This window comes from Ovis aries, chromosome 3 (assembly GCF_016772045.2).
Source record: "Ovis aries strain OAR_USU_Benz2616 breed Rambouillet chromosome 3, ARS-UI_Ramb_v3.0, whole genome shotgun sequence".
Lineage (NCBI taxonomy): Eukaryota > Metazoa > Chordata > Mammalia > Artiodactyla > Bovidae > Ovis > Ovis aries.
Window position 1 is genome coordinate 200,024,469 of NC_056056.1, and position 19,963 is coordinate 200,044,431.

Genomic DNA, 19,963 nt, shown 5'->3' on the forward strand with positions numbered 1-19,963 from the left:
TTAATTTCATGGCTGCAATCACCATCTGCAGTGATTTGGGAGCCCCCCAAAATAAAGTCAGCCACTGTTTCCACTGTTTCCCCATCTATTTGCCATGAAGTGATGGGACTGGATCCCATGATCTTCGTTTTCTGAATGTTGAGCTTTAAGCCAACTTTTTCACTCTCCTCTTTCACTTTCATCAAGAGGCTTTTAGTTCCTCTTCACTTTCTGCCATAAGGGTGGTGTCATCTGCATATCTGAGCTTATTGATATTTCTCCCGGCAATCTTGATTCCAGCTTGTGTTTCTTCCAGTCCAGCGTTTCTCATGATGTACTCTGTATATAAGTTAAATAAGCAAGGTGACAATATACAGCCTTGATGTACTCCTTTTCCTATTTGGAGCCAGTCTGTTGTTCCATGTCCAGTTCTAACTGTTGCTTCCTGCCTGCATACAGGTTTCTCAAGAGGCAGGTCAGGTGGTTTGGTATTCCCATCTCTTTCAGAGTTTTCCACAGTGTATTGTGATCCACACAGTCAAAGGCTTTGGCATAGTCAATAAAGCAGAAATAGATGTTTTTCATGGAATCCCTAGCCAGTTAGTCTTGATCAATAAATTAATCCACTAGTTAAGCAAGCCATTCTGTTTGTGCCATTTCGCATACATTTCCAGTAGTTGAGTCACTGGCTTGCTGTCTATTTCCCAGTTCTAGGCGTTGCTCTGCTGTCTTGTTCATCCACTGCTGAATCTCTCTTGATCCCCTGCCTATGCCCCTCTTCTCTGAGCGTTGCCTTGCTCTCAAGTTCCTCCAATACATAGAACACTATGCCTGCATCCAAGTTGTTAAGCCAGGGTCCCTCTTACCTGCTTGTTTGGAAATGTCTAGCCATCAGGTTCATGTAGTGGCATACTTGGCCCATTAGCATGACAGCCACAACAGGCAACTATCTGCACTGTTTACCTGTCACTTGAGTTTCTTTTCATTCTCTGTCCCACACTCCCAAGTCTGTTCTAAGACTCCTGGCATTTAGTGGGGCTTGAAAAAGCCCTAGAGGGCATTTTACTCTGAGAAATGATATGTCTTTGTGGGGGAAGGTCTGGACCTTCTTTCTGGAATATCATCATCATGACCAGAACCAAGAAGTTTGCCAGATTCCTTCTTGGTGTGACCTACTACAACAGAGTAAGTTTGTGTCCAACTGTAAAAGAAGCATTTTTCCTTTCCAGAGGCAACCTGAGAAGGCTGGGCAGAAGAGTTGAAGGAATAAAGCGAAGAGTTGGTCTTGGGCAAGCATAATTCACAATAGATGTCAGACCCCTTTCTTATTTGCTATAAATTATTTACTCCTCTAAACATTGTACCGTCTCACTTCCCCTCTGATGAAGACTGTTGATGAAACACAGGTTTACTTCGACTTCTTATGTCCTTCATAACTGTCACTGCTATTTGGATTATGAGTCAGAGACCAAATCCTCCAATGATTCTGACTCCTGTAGAACCTGAATGGTTGGAAGCAAGCGTGAGGTTGTCTGAGGCAGAAACGGGTGATTTGTTAGGCTGAACCTGGGTTATGTCTCTTTAAAAGATGCACACCACAGAATTGCTCCTCAGAGTGAGTTTCCCGGACAGTGATTAGAACACCTAGAAAATCTCTATATTTTTTCCTTTTGGGTTGATAAATTCAGTTCAGCTATCTGTTATGAATCAGCCCCTGTGGCCTAATGGATAAGACACTGGCCCCTTAAGGCAGGGACTGTGGGTTTGAGTCCCACCCGGGGAAGAAGGAGTTTTATTTTGGGCTTCCCTAATAGCTCAGTTGGTAAAGAATCTGCCTACAATGCAGGAGACCCCAGTTTGATTTCTGGGTCAGGAAGATCCCCTGGAGAAGGGATAGGCTACCCACTCCAGTATTCTTGGCTTCCCCTGTATCATCTGATATGAACATTGTCCAGATCTTAATCTCCAAATCTGATTGATTTTCCATCTGTGTCTACTCAGGTATCTGACTATTAACACCAAACTCCATAAGGTTAAAATGGAACATGGAGTCCTTTCCCCAAATCAATTCTGCTTTCCACCTCTCCCTGATACTCTCATGAACAACATCATTTCAATTGTCTAAGCTGACAGTTTTGAGGCTCTCCTCTTCCTTTTTTGTACTACCTTGTAATACTTCCTTTCATCTCTTCCTTTTATTTCTTTTATTATATTGCATACCCTGTGCAGGCTTTTGCCATCACACTTAGCAATCATTACAACAGCCCTTTACTCCTTTTCCCTGCCTCTTACTTGCTTCTTTGTTTTGTCAATGATGGTTTAAATTGTTTAAAAACACCACTTTGCTCCTGTTAGATTCTATCTGTACAATGATTTACTGTGATCAATTTCTAATGTGTCAAATCCAAATACAGTAAGTCCCCTACATATGAATGTTCAGGCTGCAAACTTTCAAAGATGCGAATGCATTCACATGTCCAATTATGTTAAGTTAGTGTATATGTCTGGCATACATTGTCATGTGTGTGCATCCCCTACACGTGGCTGTGCTTTTGTGTACCTAACTGTAGAGTACTGTATAGAGTACAGTGGTATAGTACCTTTTTTTTTAAGTTGAAAGTTTTATTTTAAAAAGAAAAATCTAATTATTTTTGAAAATTATTTTTTAGCACTGTTTTTTTTTTTTCACTTTACAATACTGTATTGGTTTTTGATAGAATTGAATCCAGCAAGGAACCAGAACCTGGGCCATCAAAAACAGGTGTGAGTGAAATTTCAACTTGCCCTCTGTCTCCTATTGCTGACAATCCTTCAGCTCCACCATCTCGCATCTCCCACCTCCTCTCCTCCAGCCAGTAACTCTTCCTGCCTGTATTATCAACCTATTACAGTACAGTACTGTATAGCTGAATGTGTTAGTTGGGTACCTAGGCTGACTTTGTTGAACTTCCAAACACGCTCTTGGAATGGAACTCATTGTATGTAGGGAGTTTACTGTATGCTAAGTGTTCAAGATCCTACGTACTCTGGCCACCTGCTACCCATCACCACCATCTTTCATGTACAGACATGCTGTCCTCATAAAGCCAGTCTTCTTGCTGACCATCACACAGATATTACTCTTTCTCAACTCATGTATTTCTCAACCCTCAGTGTGTTCTTTCTGCTCTTCTGATCATCTTAAAGAAAAAGTCTTACCTTCTCCTTCAAGCCTTACTGGATGACTGTCTCTTGAGGCTCTGTCCCTTCTCTGACCTTCTCTCACCCTTAACTATTTCTTGTGTGAGCTGTGTGAATGAAGTCCTGATTCTACTGGGTCCTTTAAGAACTGCGGTCATGTGTAATAAATTATTTTGTCTTCATTTTGAACTAGCCATGTGTAGGGATGCAATAAATCTTACCTATTGACAGATTTAAAACCTAAGTCAAGATTCATTAAGCAGAGGTGTTAGGATTCAAGCATCAAGTAAGATCAGACACGTCGGCATTGAATTTTGACATTCTCTGCCTTTGTATGGTGATTATATTCGTAAAAAGTAATCAGTTCTCAGTGGCAGAGTGAAAGACTGTTGTGAATTAGAAGTATTTTCAGTGACTGAATAAGTAAGACTTAGATACTGGAATACATGATTCCTCTGGTCTGGCTGAGAATGTGGATGCAGGTTATGAGTGGATCCTTAGGAAAATATCCAAAGGATCTGGAACCTCTAAAAACCAAGCAACAATATTTTCCCCCCTCAGGTGGTATATAAGGAATAGATTATTCCAAAATCACTGTACCCATTATTTCTGCATCTTTTTCTGAAAGACATTATGCATTTCAGTTCTGTAGGTCAATAAGAAATATTCACAAGTCACCTGCTTGAAAAGACTTATGATCTCTGTGGTAGGGATATTTTCCTAGATAGACTGGGGAGAAATTCCACCATGCTATTCTGAAGAAAATAAAGAAAGTTATCACAATATTTCATAAGTGGAGGTGTAATTGGATTAGGAGTGACTTCTTATTAAATTTCACTACTAAGGACAACATCTGTTCCAGTGAAAGTGAAAGTTGGTCAGTTGTGTGTGATTCTTTGTGACCCCATGGACTATACAGTTCACTGAATTCTTCAGGCCAGAATACTGGAGTGGGTAGCCATCCCTTTCTCCAGGTAGCCATTTCCTTCTCCAGGGGATCTTCCCAACCCAGGGATCGAACCTAAGGCTCCTGCATTGCAGGTGGACTCTTTATCAGCTGAGCCACAAGGGAAGCCCCATTTGCCCCAGGGGATGTATTAAAATATTAGGACTGTATTGTGCTACACAGTAACTGCTAGCCACATGTGGCTCAGTTCAGTTCAGTCTCTCAGTTGTGTCTGACTCTTTGCAACCCCATGAATCACAGCATGCCAGGCCTCCCTGTCCATCACCAACTCCCGGAGTTCACTCAAACTCACATCCATCAAGTCGGTGATGCCATCCAGCCATCTCATCCTCTGTCATCCCCTTCTCCTCCTGCCCCCAATCCCTCCCAGCATCAGAGTCTTTTCCAATGAGTCAACTCGTTGCATGAGGTGGCCAAAGTACTGGAGTTTCAGCTTCAGCATCAGTCCTTCCAAAGAACACCCAGGACTAATTTCCTTTAGAATGGACTAGTTGGATCTCCTTGCAGTCTAAGGGACTCTCAAGAGTATTCTCCAACACCACAGTTCAAAAGCAACAATTCTTTGGCAGTCAGCTTTCTTCACAGTCCAACTCTCACATCCATACATGACCACTGGAAAAACCATAGCCTTGACTAGATGGACCTTTGTTGGCAAAGTAATGTCTCTGCTTTTCAATATACTATCTAGGTTGGTCATAACTTTCCTTCCAGGGAGTAAGCGTCTTTTAGTTTCATGGCTGCAATCACCATCTGCCGTGATTTTGGAGCCCAAAAAATTAAAGTCTGACACTGTTTCCACTGTTTCTCCATCTATTTCCCATGAAGTGATGGGACCAGATGCCATGATCTTTGTTTTCTGAATGTTGAGCTTTAAGCCAACTTTTTTACTCTCCTCTTTCACTTTCATCAAGAGGCTTTTTAGTTCCTCTTCACTTTCTGCCATAAGGGTGGTGTCATCTGCATATCTGAGCTTATTGATATTTCTCCCGGCAATTTTGATTCCAGCTTGTGCTTCTTCCAGCCCAGTGTTTCTCATGATGCACTCTGCATAGAAGTTAAATAAGCAGGGTGACAATATACAACCTTGACGTACTCCTTTTCCTATTTGGAACCAGTCTGTTGTTCCATGTCCAGTTCTAACTGTTGCTGCCTGACCTGCGTATAGGTTTCTCAAGAGGCAGGTCAGGTGGTCTGGTATTCCCATCTCTTTCAGAATTTTCCACAGTGTATTGTTATCCACACAGTTAAAGGCTTTGGCATAGTCAAGAAAGCAGAAATAGATGTTTTTCTGGAACTCTAGCTTTTTCCATGACCCAGCAGATGTTGGCAATTTGATCTCTGGTTCCTCTGCCTTTTCTAAAACCAGATTGAACATCAGGAAGTTCATGGTTCACTTATTGCTGAAGCCTGGCCTGGAGAATTTTGAGCATTACTTTACTAGTGTGTGAGATAAGTGCAACTGTGCGGTAGTTTGAGCATTCTTTGGCATTGCCTTTCTTTGGGATTGGAATGAAAACTGACCTTTTCCAGTCCTGCGGCCACAGCTGAGTTTTCAAAATTTGCTGGCATATTGAGTGTGGCACTTTCACAGCATCATCTTTCAGGATTTGAAATAGCTCTACTGGAATTCCATCACCTCCACTAGCTTTGTTTGTAGTGATGCTGTCTAAGGCCCACTTGACTTCACATTCCAGGATTTGTGGCTCTAGGTGAGTGATCATATCATCGTGATTATCTGGGTTGTGAAGATCTTTTTTGTACAGTTTTTCTGTGTATTCTTGCCACCTCTTCTTAATATCTTCTGTTTCTGTTTGGTCCCGAATGCTTGAAATCTGGCTAGTCTAAATTGAGAGATGCTGTAAGAGTAAAATACAGACTGGACTTCAAAGACTTTGTTTTAATATGAAGAAAGAACAATATCTCATTAATAGTTCTTTATACTGACTACATATTGGAATGAAACTATTTTGGATTTACTGGTTAAGTAAAGTATATTAAAGTCAACTTCAGCTATTTCTCTTTACTGTTTTGTAGTGTGGCTCCTAAAAATTTAAAATTACATAAGTGGCTCTTACCATATTTGAATTGGATAATGCTGGGTTAGAACATTCCTTCCTGTTTGGTAGAGAAGTTTGGAAATTCTTGGCAGAAACTGGTCAGATGGTCCCCCTGCTGCTGTGTCTCTTCTCATGAGAAGGCAAGGTCAGCTCAGCCCCATAGCCTAGGATGTCTGAGAACAGTGGTCTTGAACTTTTTTGGCACTAATGGTCGGTTTTGTGGAAGACAATTTTTCCCTGATCTGGGGCAAGCGTGGGGTGGGAGATGGTTTACATTGCACTTATTGGGCACTTTGTTTCTGTTGTTGTTGGTGGTGGTTTAGTCCCTAAGTTGTATCCAAGTCTTGCAACTCAATGAACTGTAGCTCTCCAGGCTCCTCTGTTCATGGGATTTCCCAGGCGAGAATACTGGATTGGGTTGCCATTTCCTCCTCCAGGGGATCTTCTTGGCACAGGGATTGAAACCATGTCTACTGCATTGGCAGGCAAATTCTTTACCACTGAGCCACCAGGGAAGCTTCTCTATTATTATTACATTGTAATATATAATGAAATAATTATACAACTCACTACAATGTAGAATCAGCGGGACCCCTGAGCTGGTTTTCCTGAAACTATGAGGGGCACAGCCTAGATACTCTGCATGCACAGTTCACTAGAGTTTGGACTTATAGCCTCTAGAACTTTGAGAAAATATATTTCTTTTGTTTAAGCCACACAGTCTGTGGTATTTTGTTTTGGCAGCCCCAAAATTTGCTAATATTTTGTATTAGCAAACTAATACAGTCTCTTACTGCTCAAAATATCAAATTCAGTCTAGCTCACAAGGGGGAGAGATATGAAGACTTTGTTAATGTTATGAAGAGTAAATGAGCTTTAGTTTAATGTATATAAGACACTGTATATAACAAAGAGTCATGGACATACTAGTTATGGAACATCTTCCAGGTATCATTTTCTATCTAAATGATACTTTATTTTCTTTTCAAAATTCCTCTTCTCCATAATGTCTGATGTCCTTTGGTTTAAAATAATTTCAGAATCCATGATATTTGATTTATGAACCTATGGACATGGGGAAAGGAGACAGACATGCTGTTTTTACAAAATGGGATGTAGATACACAGTTGTTTGTTTTTAGTTTTTGGTTACGCTCTGTGGTATGTGGGATCTTAGTTCTCCAACCAGGGATCGAACCTGCACCTTCTGCATTGGGAGCGCAGAGTCTTAACCACTGGACAGGCAGGGAAGGCCAACAGGGTTGTTTATTTTTAAATACTCTTAGCATTACATGTGTTATACTGGACTGCTTGGCCCTCTCTTTACTTCTCATCTCTCCCCTTCAATGCCACTCCTGTTTGAGTTGGGAATCCAACCTAATTTTATAGGAAATGAAGTACCAGGCACAGAACATGAGCTGAATGGAGAGCCATGATGCTCTCCCTCCCATTTAATGTAGGATGGATTATGAGAGGTTCACGATATTGGATCTCTGGGGAGCGAAGGTGACCTCCAGTGAAGTATGAGCAAGTATTTGATTCTTTTTTTTTTTTTTTTTGTATTTGATTCTCATTCTCTGCTCCAGCACAAATCTCTTTCTTTCCTCGGGAATTCCAAAGGGAGTCAGGTATAATATTCAGCTTTGGATCGGAATGGAAGATATTTATTGCTTAAAATCAATAATTTATTATATTGTTTCTTATTTTAATGTGACCCATTCATTTAGCTGTCAATTGAATTATGTTAATGAGGCTATGATGCTATCCATGAAAGTCAACTGGTTTTATTCCATTTGTGTTTTACACCTTTAAAATTGGTGAGTTGTTTTACAAATGTGTGACATTGAAGATATGGAGAATTCAATAGAAAAACATTGTAAAAAATGACTGACATGGCAAAATCTATTTTCAGTCCTCAGCCTGACTGACAGTAAATTGCTACGGTCCTCTTCACACAAAAGTTGGTCTTTAACATTTATAGTATAGTAAGTCTTTGAAATCTATTTTTATTTTCCTCAACTCAAGTCTTCTACCTTAAGCAGTGTAAACCGTAGAACTTGGCCAAAGAAAACATCTGTGACTTAAGCGGTGTAAGCTGCATAAATTATATTCAACTTGGTTAAAAACAACATCTGCAGAAGAGAACACTCTTTGAAAGGAAAAAAAAAAAAACCCTAAGGGTGAGTTAAGATTGATATGCCATGAAATTAAAAAGAGGAAAATGCTTATTAAACAAGACACTTTTGTTAGATCTGACATTTCTCAGGCCTATTCTCTTATTGACTTCAGGAGATTTCTTTTCCTACATAAACTTCACAAGTAATTAGAACATTTACAGTAACACTGGAGAATATATAATAATTCAGGCAAATGTTTAGCACTAAATTAATTAGGCCCATTTTATGTACAGAACATAGAATTTTCTCAGGAATCCCTGTCATTTCCATTGTTGTTTTTGTTCAGTTGCTAAGTCCTGTCCAACTCTTTTGTAACCACATGGACTATCGCCCAGCAGGCTTCTCTGTCCATGGGATTTCCCAGGCAAGAATCCTGGAGTGGGTTGTCATTTCCTTCTCCAAGGGATCTTTCTGACCCAGGGATTGAACCTCTGTCTCCTGCATTGGCAGGTGGATTCATTGCCACTGAGCCACCAGGGAAGTCCTGTTGTTTCCATGACATTTTAAATAAATTCTTGATGGCTTAATGATGGCAAGAGTAAAATCCTTTTTTATGAATCATTGGGTAAGTTTATGGTACTACAGCTCAAGTAGCTTCTATACATTTATAGCATTTTTCAGAGAAATCTCTCTTTGAACTTTACTTAGTTTAAAACAAAAGATCTTACTTCCTCCTTTGTTGGTTCCAGGAATGTGTGTTTTTGCTTGGCATTTTTTTTTTTTTTTAAGTTGGGACTTACATGTTGCACAATTCCCAGAAAAAAGTCACTACTCTTACTGTGTCATCTGCCTCATTGCCTTTACTCTGAACTCAGTTATGAACTAAATCCTAAAACTGAAAGGAACATGAAAGATCATTTAGTCTAGAACCTCATTCTGTAGAAAAGGCAGCTGAAATTCAAAGGGCCTGAGTCATCTTTCTAAGATGACACAATTTGACCATGAAGGCAAGTACTCCCAGTTAAGGGTCTCCCTTCTGCACCTGATTTCCTTCCTAAACATATGAACATTTTCCATTAACTTCCATATAAGTGGGGATGATGAAACCTCCAGATGATGAAACTTCTGGAAACTTCCTTTGTCCAGAAGACCAACTTTTCCAAAGCAGGAACTTGATGTGTATTTAAATCTGTGCCAGACATCACAATAGCTGCCCCATCAGTCCAGCATCCAGATTCTTGTAATATATTGAAGAGAAACAAGCAAAACAGGCAAGTCACTTTACAGTGGGCAGGACAAATGCTTTTAAGGAAGTGCTGAAAGTGTGATAGGGCTGTGGACAGCTGGCAAATTTCAGCGTTACTCAGAAAATCACCGTGATGAGAAATGGGGGAGACATATGTTGAAGACAGGTATCGATTTGCCTTGCGCCCAGGAATAGAGCCATGGAACAGTGACATGCATGGCAGCCTAATCAATGCAAGTGGGTTTCCTCTGCAAACCAAAGGAAATTGCATGTGTTTATAAGAGGTCAAACAGATGAAAACTGTTACAAGCTTCTTCCCTCAGTTCCATTTACTCACACAGCCCCATAATGCCCATGTACTCTGTCATTTGTTGCCTTACTACAGATCCACCCAGCCTAAGGCCACCCCCTCCGCTGGCACCCTGGGTCCCAAATCCTTTGGCCCAATTAAAGACATCACCCCAACAAATCTCGCCTCTAACTATCCTGCATCGTCATTTCACCTGCTTTGTTGAACCATTCTGATTAGCTCAAAGACAAGGTTTTTCCACTTAAAGGGAAGGAAAAATAAAACAAAAACCAGCTAAACAAATACAACTGGATCCTTTTATCATTAGCTACTGCCCATTTTCTCAGCTTCCCAGGTAACAATAAGAAACTTATGCACAACAGCAAAGAGTAGCCCCCTGCTCTTTGCAACTAGAGAAAGCCTACATGCAGCAACTAAGACCCAGAGCAGCCAGAGATAAAATATGAAAGACAAAAACCCTGCATGATTTGCTCCCATGCTACGCTTCTTCCCTCTTCTCATTCATTGCATTTCAGCCACATTGCCTTCCTGACTTTTCCTTGAACGTGCTAGGCACATTGCTGATTTTTTTTTTTTAAACACAGATGTTCATAGCAGCTTTATTTGTAATAGTCCCAAACTAGAAACAATCCAGATGGCTTTCAATGGATAAATGATTAAGTAAGCTATGATATAGCCACATTGCGGACTGCTACACAGCACTGAAAAAGGAATGACAACTGATACATGCAACAATTTGGATGAATTTTATGCCAGAAAATCATGCCAAGTAAACAAAAAATTCCTGATGAGTATAATTCCACTTATATGGTATTCTTTTTCTTAAAAAAATTAACTTATTTTAACTGGAGGATAATTACTTTACACTATTGTGATGGATTTTGCATTACACCAACATGAATCAGCCATGGGTGCACATGTATCCCCCCTTCCTGAGCCACCCTCCTCCCTCCCTCCCTACATGGCTGCTTCTTATAACTTCTCCCAGTTTCCTGCCCAGATCCCTCCCACAGCTGCCTCAGGATCTGTCTGAAATAGCGTCTTCACTGTAAAGCTTACTCTATCTCCATTTCTGCAAAAAGTGCATCCCTCCAGTCGCCCAGAACTTTCCTTTCCTTTCTCATTTCCTGCTTCATTTTTCTCCACAAAACTCATCACCACTTGACATCCTTATGCTTATTTGATCATTTCTTTTTCTCCATGAGAATGAGGGTAGACATTTTTTGTCAACTTTGTTCATTTCTCTATCATCAGTACCTAGATTAGTGTGTAGTACACAATAAATGTTTAGTACAGATTTATTGATAGAATAAATTAATTTTTTAAAAGTAGAGTACCTTAGTTATTTTATTAGCTTCTAATTGACTGGTAGTATATATATATATATATATATATATATATATATATATATATATATGTATGTATGTATGTATGTTTGACTTGATAAACTTTGTGCCAGCCACCACAGTCATACAATTACCCCAAATTAATAGAATAACTACCTAAAGTCTTAGTTGCTCAGTTGTGTCTGACTGTTTGTGACCCGATGAACTGTAGTCCACCAGGCTTCTGTGTCCAGGGGATTTCCCAGGCAAGAAAACTGGAGTGGGTTTTCATTTCCTTCTCCAGGGGATTGTCCTGACTTGGGGATTGAAACCAGGTCTCCTTCATTGCCGGCAGATTCTTTCCCTTCTGAGCCACCAGGAAAACCGAAATAAAAATATCTGTCTCTATGTATATATATAAATAATACCCATACTTTCTTTCCTTTCTCATTTCCTTCTTCCCTTCAATCCATTCATTCTTCCATTTTCCTGTCCCCTCTCTGTGCCACATTGACACAGATGTATTCATCCTATTATTGAACTCACTCCTGCTTATTTGTTTTGGTGGGGGATAACAAGGTAGTCACTCATTGGAAGAGGATTCACAGACAGCAATGGGTGGCCCGGGCAAGGTACCTTAGACATCAGCTGGCTGTGACTCACAACACTTCACTCACTTCTTACCAAAAATAAGAGCTGCCTATATCTAAGTAACTATTTCCAAAATTGTAAACTCAGTGACTTCAACACAAGAATTAAACACATTTTCTCAACTGAGGATGAGACTCAGAAGGCCAGTACCTTGCAATGGCTGGGCTCTTATAAAGTCAGAAATTACATTTCATCAAAATGGATATAATTATTTGTAATCTATTGAAATTTGATGTGTGTGTGTGAGAGAGAGAGAAAGATAGAAGTGAGAAGATTCAAATATCCCTTCCAATTCCTAATATTTGTGTCCATAGTCAAATTACATTTTAAAGATTTCTAATCTATATAAAAACTTTCATGACTGGGACTTAGGAAATCAAGCCAATTTCACAATGCTCAAATTCCCAAACAGGAACAGAAAGCCACAGGAATGGGTGTGAGGCTCTTCCCTGCTCTGTTAAATGTGTTCATAGAAACATGAAGTTTTAGAAAAAATCCACCCCCAATCCAGAAAGAGGCAAGAAATAAATTAAAAACATTAAACAGATTAAAAAGTACTGTTCCTAGATCCAGGCTCAACAGTGTGTAACATGGGTCAGATTTCTCTAGATATCAGCTTGCCCAAGGGAGCACATGACACTAAATTGTTTCCAAATCTCTTCCAGAGCTAAAGTTATCTGAGTGCTTACCTTGAACCTGTCTGAACACGTCTGTGGTCAGGATAAAGCAGAACTCTTACAATGTTGGTGTACATACAGTTTTTTGCCTTTCTCTGACTTTATTGCCTGTTCCTTCCAGGTTTCTCTTGCTATCTCCTCTTTCTCTGCTCAATTACTAAATACTGGGGTAGCTCTTCTTGCCTAGTCCAGAGTTCTTTTTCTCTATTTTTAATTAGTATCTAATTATTCAGTCACTCCCAAATTTATATTTCCAGCCTAGAATTCTCCCCTGACCTCCAGATACATATATCAATGGGCTTCCCTGGTGATTCAGATGGTAAAGAATTTGCAATGTAGGAGACCCAGGTTCGAGCCCTGGGTGGGGAAGATCTCCTGGAGGAGGAAATGGCAACCCACTCCAGTATTCGTGCCTGGAGAATTCCATGGCAGAGGAGCAAGGCAGGCTACAGTCCATGGGGTCTTAAAGAGTCAGACACAGCTGAGTGACTAACACTAACACTACATATCACTAGTCTCTTTACTCGACAACTGCATTTTTTATTTTTATTTTTTTTTTATGTCTGAGGAAGAATCCTTGACTCTCAACTTGTGCCCAGGTGACTCCTCATCTAGTTTTTCTAGTCCTTTCAATCTCAATAAATTGCCCTACCCCCACCCTAGTTGCTCAAGAGCAAAGTCTAGGAGCCATTCTTAATTGCTCTTTCTCTCATTTCTTGTTTTCACCCCATCAGAAAGTTCTGTGGCCACAACCTCCAAAACAGCTCCAGAATTCTGCCCACCTCCCTCCATCTCACTTCCTACCATTTTGGTCAAAGTCACCATCATTTCCCAGGGTACTTATTTGAAATAGAATGCTGTTTTTAAGGCTAGTGATGACTCACCCCTTAACTGATTCCCTACCTTTATTTTTGATCTCCAAATCCTTTCTCCCTTGAGCAACCAGAAGGATTGTTTTAAATATAAGTCAGATTATTTGTTTAATTCCCTAAACGACTTCACATATGCACCTAAAAATAAAATCTCAACTCCAAGCCTTATAATCCTATATAATCTGAATTCTCCTGATTCTTTCTGCCCAGGTGCTCTTGCCCAACCTTTTCGTGGCTGGTCCTTTCTTGTTATTCAGATCTCTTCTCATTGCTTCATCAGAGAAAGCTTTTACTGGAAAGCCATCTGCATTGTACTGCCCTATTTTAATGCTCTTCCCTGGTGGTTCAGAAGGTAAAGAATCTACCTGCAATGTGGGAGACCTGGATTTGATTGGGAAGATTGCTGGGAGGAGGAAATGGCAGCCCACTCCAGTACTCTTGTCTAGAGAATCCCATGGACAGAGGGGCCTGGTGAGCCACAGTCCAGGGGGGTTGCAAAGAGTCGGACACAACTGAGCACATACACATAAGAAGTCTGGCATCTGAACAGTGCTTAGAAGTTTCTCAGCATATATTTGTTAAGTAAATTAATGAATGGATATGCTATTACTGTTAGGGGAACCACTGACTGAGACCACCCACCCAGGCCACGTACCATAGTAACCACTTGCATGAGTTATCTTACAACAGAAGGTCCTGGTAAGGGACATGGAACTAACAAGCTACCACCAACTGGAAGAATTCAGAAAAGGCCAAAAGGAGAAATTTCAGTCCAAATGTCCCACCAACCTCCTAGGATCCTTCTTGCTGGAATTCATCTTGATTGAGCAATATGTGTGCCATTAGGAAGAACCCTGAGTCAGAATGATTGCCCAGAGGCAACCCAGAAACTAACCCCATCACCATAAAACCCTAGACTGTGAGCCACATGGCAGAGAAGTTCTCCCAGTTTCCCTTACTCTATTCCTAACCACCTGGGCACCGTTTCCCAATAAAATCTCTTGCTTTGTCAGCATGGGTGTCTCCACAATTCATTTCCAAGTGTTAAACAAGAGCCCACTCTTGGGCCCACTCTCAGGTCCCTCTTCCAGCAACATTACCATGGATCTATTTTATGAATCTCATTCTTATTTTTTATTCATCCTTATTTCCTTCCCTCACTCCTTCCTTCCTTCTTTTCCTTTTTTTCTCAGTTGTAAAACTGATTGATGTAAACTTACAAATACTCCTAACATTTCACCAGAGCTCCAGGTGGATTCACCAAGACTAGAATTTATGACTGGTTGCTGGTTGAAGCCATGATTGCATGCAGACCAACGAGTACTTGTAAAATGACAAGTCTTAATGCAGATTTGATTGACATTTGTGTTGACTACCAAAGGGAACTGCCATCATTTACCATTGTAGTACCATGAAACTCTTGGCAATCTAAAATTATTAATGGGATGACTGGCTCAAAGCCTTGTAAACAGCACCATTAGCAGTACTGTCTTCTCCTGGATGTCCACTGATGACATACTAATTGGATAATTTTGGTAGTGTACCATTTTGGATTAATTTATATTGTTCTGGATTCACTTATAGAATGGTTTCTCTCCTCAGATGGCAAGGATGAATGTTTTGTGAAAAAAAAAAAACCTTGCAACTCAGTTATTACTAAAGCAAAATATTTCACTTATCTGAAAGATGGAACTTGTTTTGGTTAAATATTATTGATAATACTAATTTCAACTTTGAAGTCTATAGTTTCATTTCCATTCAACAAATACCTATTAAGTATCTAGAGCAGAGAAGGCAAAGTGCTTTAGAAAATTAAAATAGCTTATAAAACACAATAATGTGATTAGCAGAATGGAAAATAGACCTTTAAACAAATGGATAAAAAGTATGTTATTTTGTTTCCAGAAAAGAAAGGCTGAGGACACATACATTATATAAAGATTGTCTTGCTTTCAGAAAGGAACAAGATTGAGGCAATATTCTGTCTGATATTAAGATACCAACATGGAATAGCTGATTGATTCTAGGGTAATGATTCACTAGAAATAACTGCTGTGGTAACTTGCTTCCCTACTTGAAACATTTAAAGGAACTTCCTAAATTGGTATAGGCAATCCTGTTCATTAATGGAGAGGTATGGAGGCTCAAGGAGAAGGCAATGGCACCCCACTCCAGTACTCTTGCCTGGAAAATCCCATGGATGGTGGAGCCTGGTGGGCTGCAGTCCATGGGGTTGCTAAGAGTCGGGCACGACTGAGCGACTTCACTTTGACTTTTCCCTTCCATGCATTGGAAAAGGAAATGGCAACCCACTCCAGTGTTCTTGCCTAGAGAATCCCAGGGATGGGGGAGCCTGGTGGGCTGTCGTCTATGGGGTTGCACAGAGTCAGACACGACTGAAGCGACTTAGCAGCAGCAGCAGCGTGGAGGCTCAAAACCCAATGGCAAGTTTGGGAAACAGTCAGTTTCTTACTCCCACTCCTATTTGTGTGAGTGTAATGGTTCCAGTTTATGACTTTAACCCGTATTCCTGAGACTTCATAGGTCATTCATAATGTCACGTAAAAATGACAGCAAAACAATAGGCCACTGAATGCTACTTTGGTAAGACCACCCCTGAACGTTTACTTTAAGGGAGCCCAACATATCAAATGAATTGGAGAAAGCATCTAGAAGCTTGGAAAGAGAAAGCCTTGGGGAACACAGGCTGAGTCTTCAAGTAATTCCAGTTACCTGTAAGCAAACTTTGAACTAACATTTGTACAGAAGACAAAAATCATATGTAAGACAGCAAAAGAGACACAGATGTAAAGAACAGACTTTTGGACTCTGGGAGAAGGCAAGAGTGGGATGATTTGAGAGAGTAGCATTAAAACATGCATATTACCATATGTGAAATAGATGACCAGTCCAAGTTCAATGCTTGAAGCAGGCATTCAGGGCCTGTGCACTGGGACAACCCAGAGGGATGGGATGGGGAGGGAGGTGGGGGGGGGTGTTGGGACGGGGGGACACATGTATACCCTTGGCTGATTCATGTCAATGTATGGCAAAAACCACCACAATACTGTAAAGTAATTAGCTTCCAACTAAAATAAATAAATTAAATTAAAAAAAATCAGAGATAATGGTTGGAGGATTGCTAAGCAGATGACTTTTTTCTTAATAAATAGATCATCTAGTGTTGGAAACTGGTGATCTCCACATTCCTGAAATTCAAGTATAGACTGCTGCTGCTAAGTCGCTTCAGTCATGTCCGACTCTATGTGACCCCATAGACTGGACTATGCAGGCCACCAGGCTCCACTGTCCCTGGGATTCTCCAGGCAAGAACACTGGAATGGGTTGCCATTTCCTTCTCCAGTGCACAAAAGTGAAAAGTAAAAGCTAGGGAGGAGTAGATCATGGGCAGTGCAAGAAAGATTGAACTTGACTCATGAGCCTTGATGAGTGCTGGAGAAGGAAATGGCAACCCACTCCAGTACCCTTGCCTGGAAAATCACATGGAAGGAGAAGCCTGGTAGTCTACAATCCATGGGGCTGCAAAAAATTGGACACTGAGCTACTTCACTTTCACTTTCATGAGTCTTGATTGGAGAAGTAGAGCCCCCTTGAGGGTGCTTGGAAATTTGCAGAAATGTTTTTAGTGGTCACAAAAGATCACAAAGTCACAAAGTCAATCAGACTTCTGTGGGCAGGGCTCAGAAATTCTAGATGTCTTTCTATGATCAAGAAAGTTGCAGAGAGAAAAATTGTCCCATGTTCCACATTCCACATAAACTTTTAATTTTGCCACCAGAATAAATTCATTATAAATATAATTACAAGTACTTTATCGCACAATTAATATTGGAAAAAAATTATCATTCTAAACTAGGTAAGTCAGGAAGAGAAAGACAAATCATACGATATCACTTATAGGTGGAATTGAATTTACAAATGCTATAAATGAACTTATTTAAAAAACAGAAACATACTCATGGTTTTAGAAAACAAAGCTATAGTTACTGAAAGGAAAATGTGGGGAAGGGGAGGGATAAGTTAAGAGTTTGGAATTAACAAACACACTCTGCTATATATAAGATAAATAGCCAACAAGGACCTACTATATAGCACAGAAAAGTCTACTCAATATTCTTAATAATCTATATGGGTAAAGAATCTGAAAAAGAATGAATATATGTATATGTATGCCTGAATCACTTAGCAGGACACCTGAAACTAACACGACATTGTTAATCAACTGAACTTCAATAAATTTTTAAAAATGATACTGAAAAACTACTCAATAATTTACTGCCCATATTGTCTATTTAGTACACCATGCATTTTCAATTATCTATTTAATTCTAAATGTTTTCAGTGCAAGAGTTTAGTTTTTATCACAGCAAATAGGAAACAAAAAAGATTTAAAACTTAATGTCTTGTGCACTGAATTATAGAGAAAATGCAACCAGCGGATAATCTGAGAAAATATTGTGTTTTGTTTTGTTTCAGATTTTCCAAGTGTTTCTAAAGCATTGCTGACAGCACTGCTGATCCTGGTATTCAAGCTGCTACTAAATCACCCTGGTTCATTCTTCACTTATAGCAGTACATATGAACATAGTAATAACAGAGATGATTTGAGATTTTTATGGACAGACTCAGACACAGAGTACAAGCTGGCAGACATCTGAAATGATGATGTCAGTAAGTTGCACTAAGTGTTTTGAAAATACTTTTATTGCCACTCTATATGTAAATTTATTTTTTATTGAATTATAATTGATATACAATATTGCATTAGTTTCAGTGTACAGTGTAATTATTCAATATTTTTATTGATCACTAAATGATTTCATGACATCTAGTCACGTATAGACTTTATTTTCAACTATTAAAACGATGAGGTCTCTGCTGTAAAAATTGTGTATTGATGTGCATTTATTTTGGGGTTATCATCCTTAAGCTGACACTGCCCAAGAAGTCTACCACCCAACTTTTTGCCAATATGTTCTCTTTTGCCAATTATAGGATATCATCTCTGAGGTCCCTTTAAGTACCAGAAACTAAATATTTTAACACATGATATTTTGAATGCAGAAGATGTGTTTTGCATTACATAGTGTCACTTCCCAGTTGCTTTTCATAATATAACTATTTTAACACCATGCAATAAGTTGCAGCTCATTTGTAAGAGGATACTTTCCTCATTTTTCCTTACAGCTCATCATTCTCCTTAGCATGTTATCCTCACTCTAACCAACATTATTCTCCACTTTCTTTCATCATAAGCAAATATATCTACTCTCTTAATATTTCTCCTACCTCTAGTTTTTATTCTAGGGCCCAACTGCACTTAAGCTTGACAGTTATTTATTTTTAATTAATAGTAATAAATGAGTTAATACGAATTTGTTCATTCCTTTATTTTTATCCTTCTTGTATGGAAGAATTACAGTTCTTGTTACTTCCTACAAACTCATATTTATTCATTTTCATTGTAGGTAGTCATCAAGTAGTCCCATTATGACTTTTAGAAGAGTGAAAAGCTGTATCTGAACACATACATAGGGAATCCATGTTATTATTATTTTTTTAGAAATTATTGTCCTTTTATCTTGATTTTATCTTAGAGTTAGGATGCTACATCAAATCTGAAAAATCAATATGTGGATTATTTTATCTATGAAGTTCAGCTTTATGTATGTAAAAGGGAAATAGTATCTGATAGGGTTGAGAATATCGCACTAGATAATACCTAAGGTCCTTCCATCTCTAAAATCCTGACTCTGTGGTTCTTCTAATCTTATTATGGACAATGAACTCCCTTCTCCCAACACAGTAGACACTGTCCTCACAGAAACACATGTTGAATGTACTTTTTTGATAGTGTAAAGTCTTTTTTGCATTTATAAAAGACACTGAACCAGTTTTTTCCATTTCTTAAAGTTGAGAAGACCATGCTAAACCAAGAGATACAAACACTAGTCCTCCAGCATGATTATTTGCACACACACACACCTGTGTTCTCTTCTTACCTAGCTTGACAAGACGGAGCATGGAGGTGTTACTTCCTCTCTCTGTGCAAGCAGTTACAGAGAGATTGTAGATATCTCCAGGAGGCAGGCTGAGAGCTGCAGTCATGACACTGCGTGTTACCTGCAAGATCACCAAAATCAAGCTGTAGGGCTATCACAGACGTCCTGTCTCTGTTCTGTGCTGCAGTCTACAGCTGATTAAACCTTATGGATATGTTATTTCCTCTGAAAATTATACAAATTCCTCAACTGAGCCAAATACAAGGTAGCTCTAAATAAGCACAACACAGATCAGAACATTTTTTGTGATTACTTCCATTGTTTGGAGTAGGTATTACTTTGATTTTTTTTTCATCCCTCTTGCGTTCACAGCAAATTTTAGAAAAAGCAATTGCTGGGTTGCAAAAATAAGAACATTGCTCAGCTCAAGCTCAGAAGAAACTTACCCATATCCACAGACATCTGGCCTCTTAACTAAAGACAACATTTCCCAGTTTCTAATATTGATAGTGGGGACCATGTGACCCAATTCCAATCAATGGATTGTAAGAGGAAGTCCC

General features: G+C 39.4%; 1 protein-coding gene across 4 annotated transcripts in view; it reads right to left on the reverse strand.

The window, feature by feature from the left end:
• PTPRO (protein tyrosine phosphatase receptor type O) overlaps positions 1 to 19,963 on the reverse strand; it is a 268,043-nt gene that overhangs the window by 61,860 nt on the left and 186,220 nt on the right. For all 4 annotated transcript variants that reach the window (XM_060413365.1, XM_027967840.3, XM_042247492.2 and 1 more), the window contains exon 12: positions 19,404 to 19,524. In XM_060413365.1, the coding sequence (XP_060269348.1) occupies positions 19,404 to 19,524 (121 nt within the window). The remainder of the gene's footprint in view (positions 1 to 19,403; positions 19,525 to 19,963) is intronic.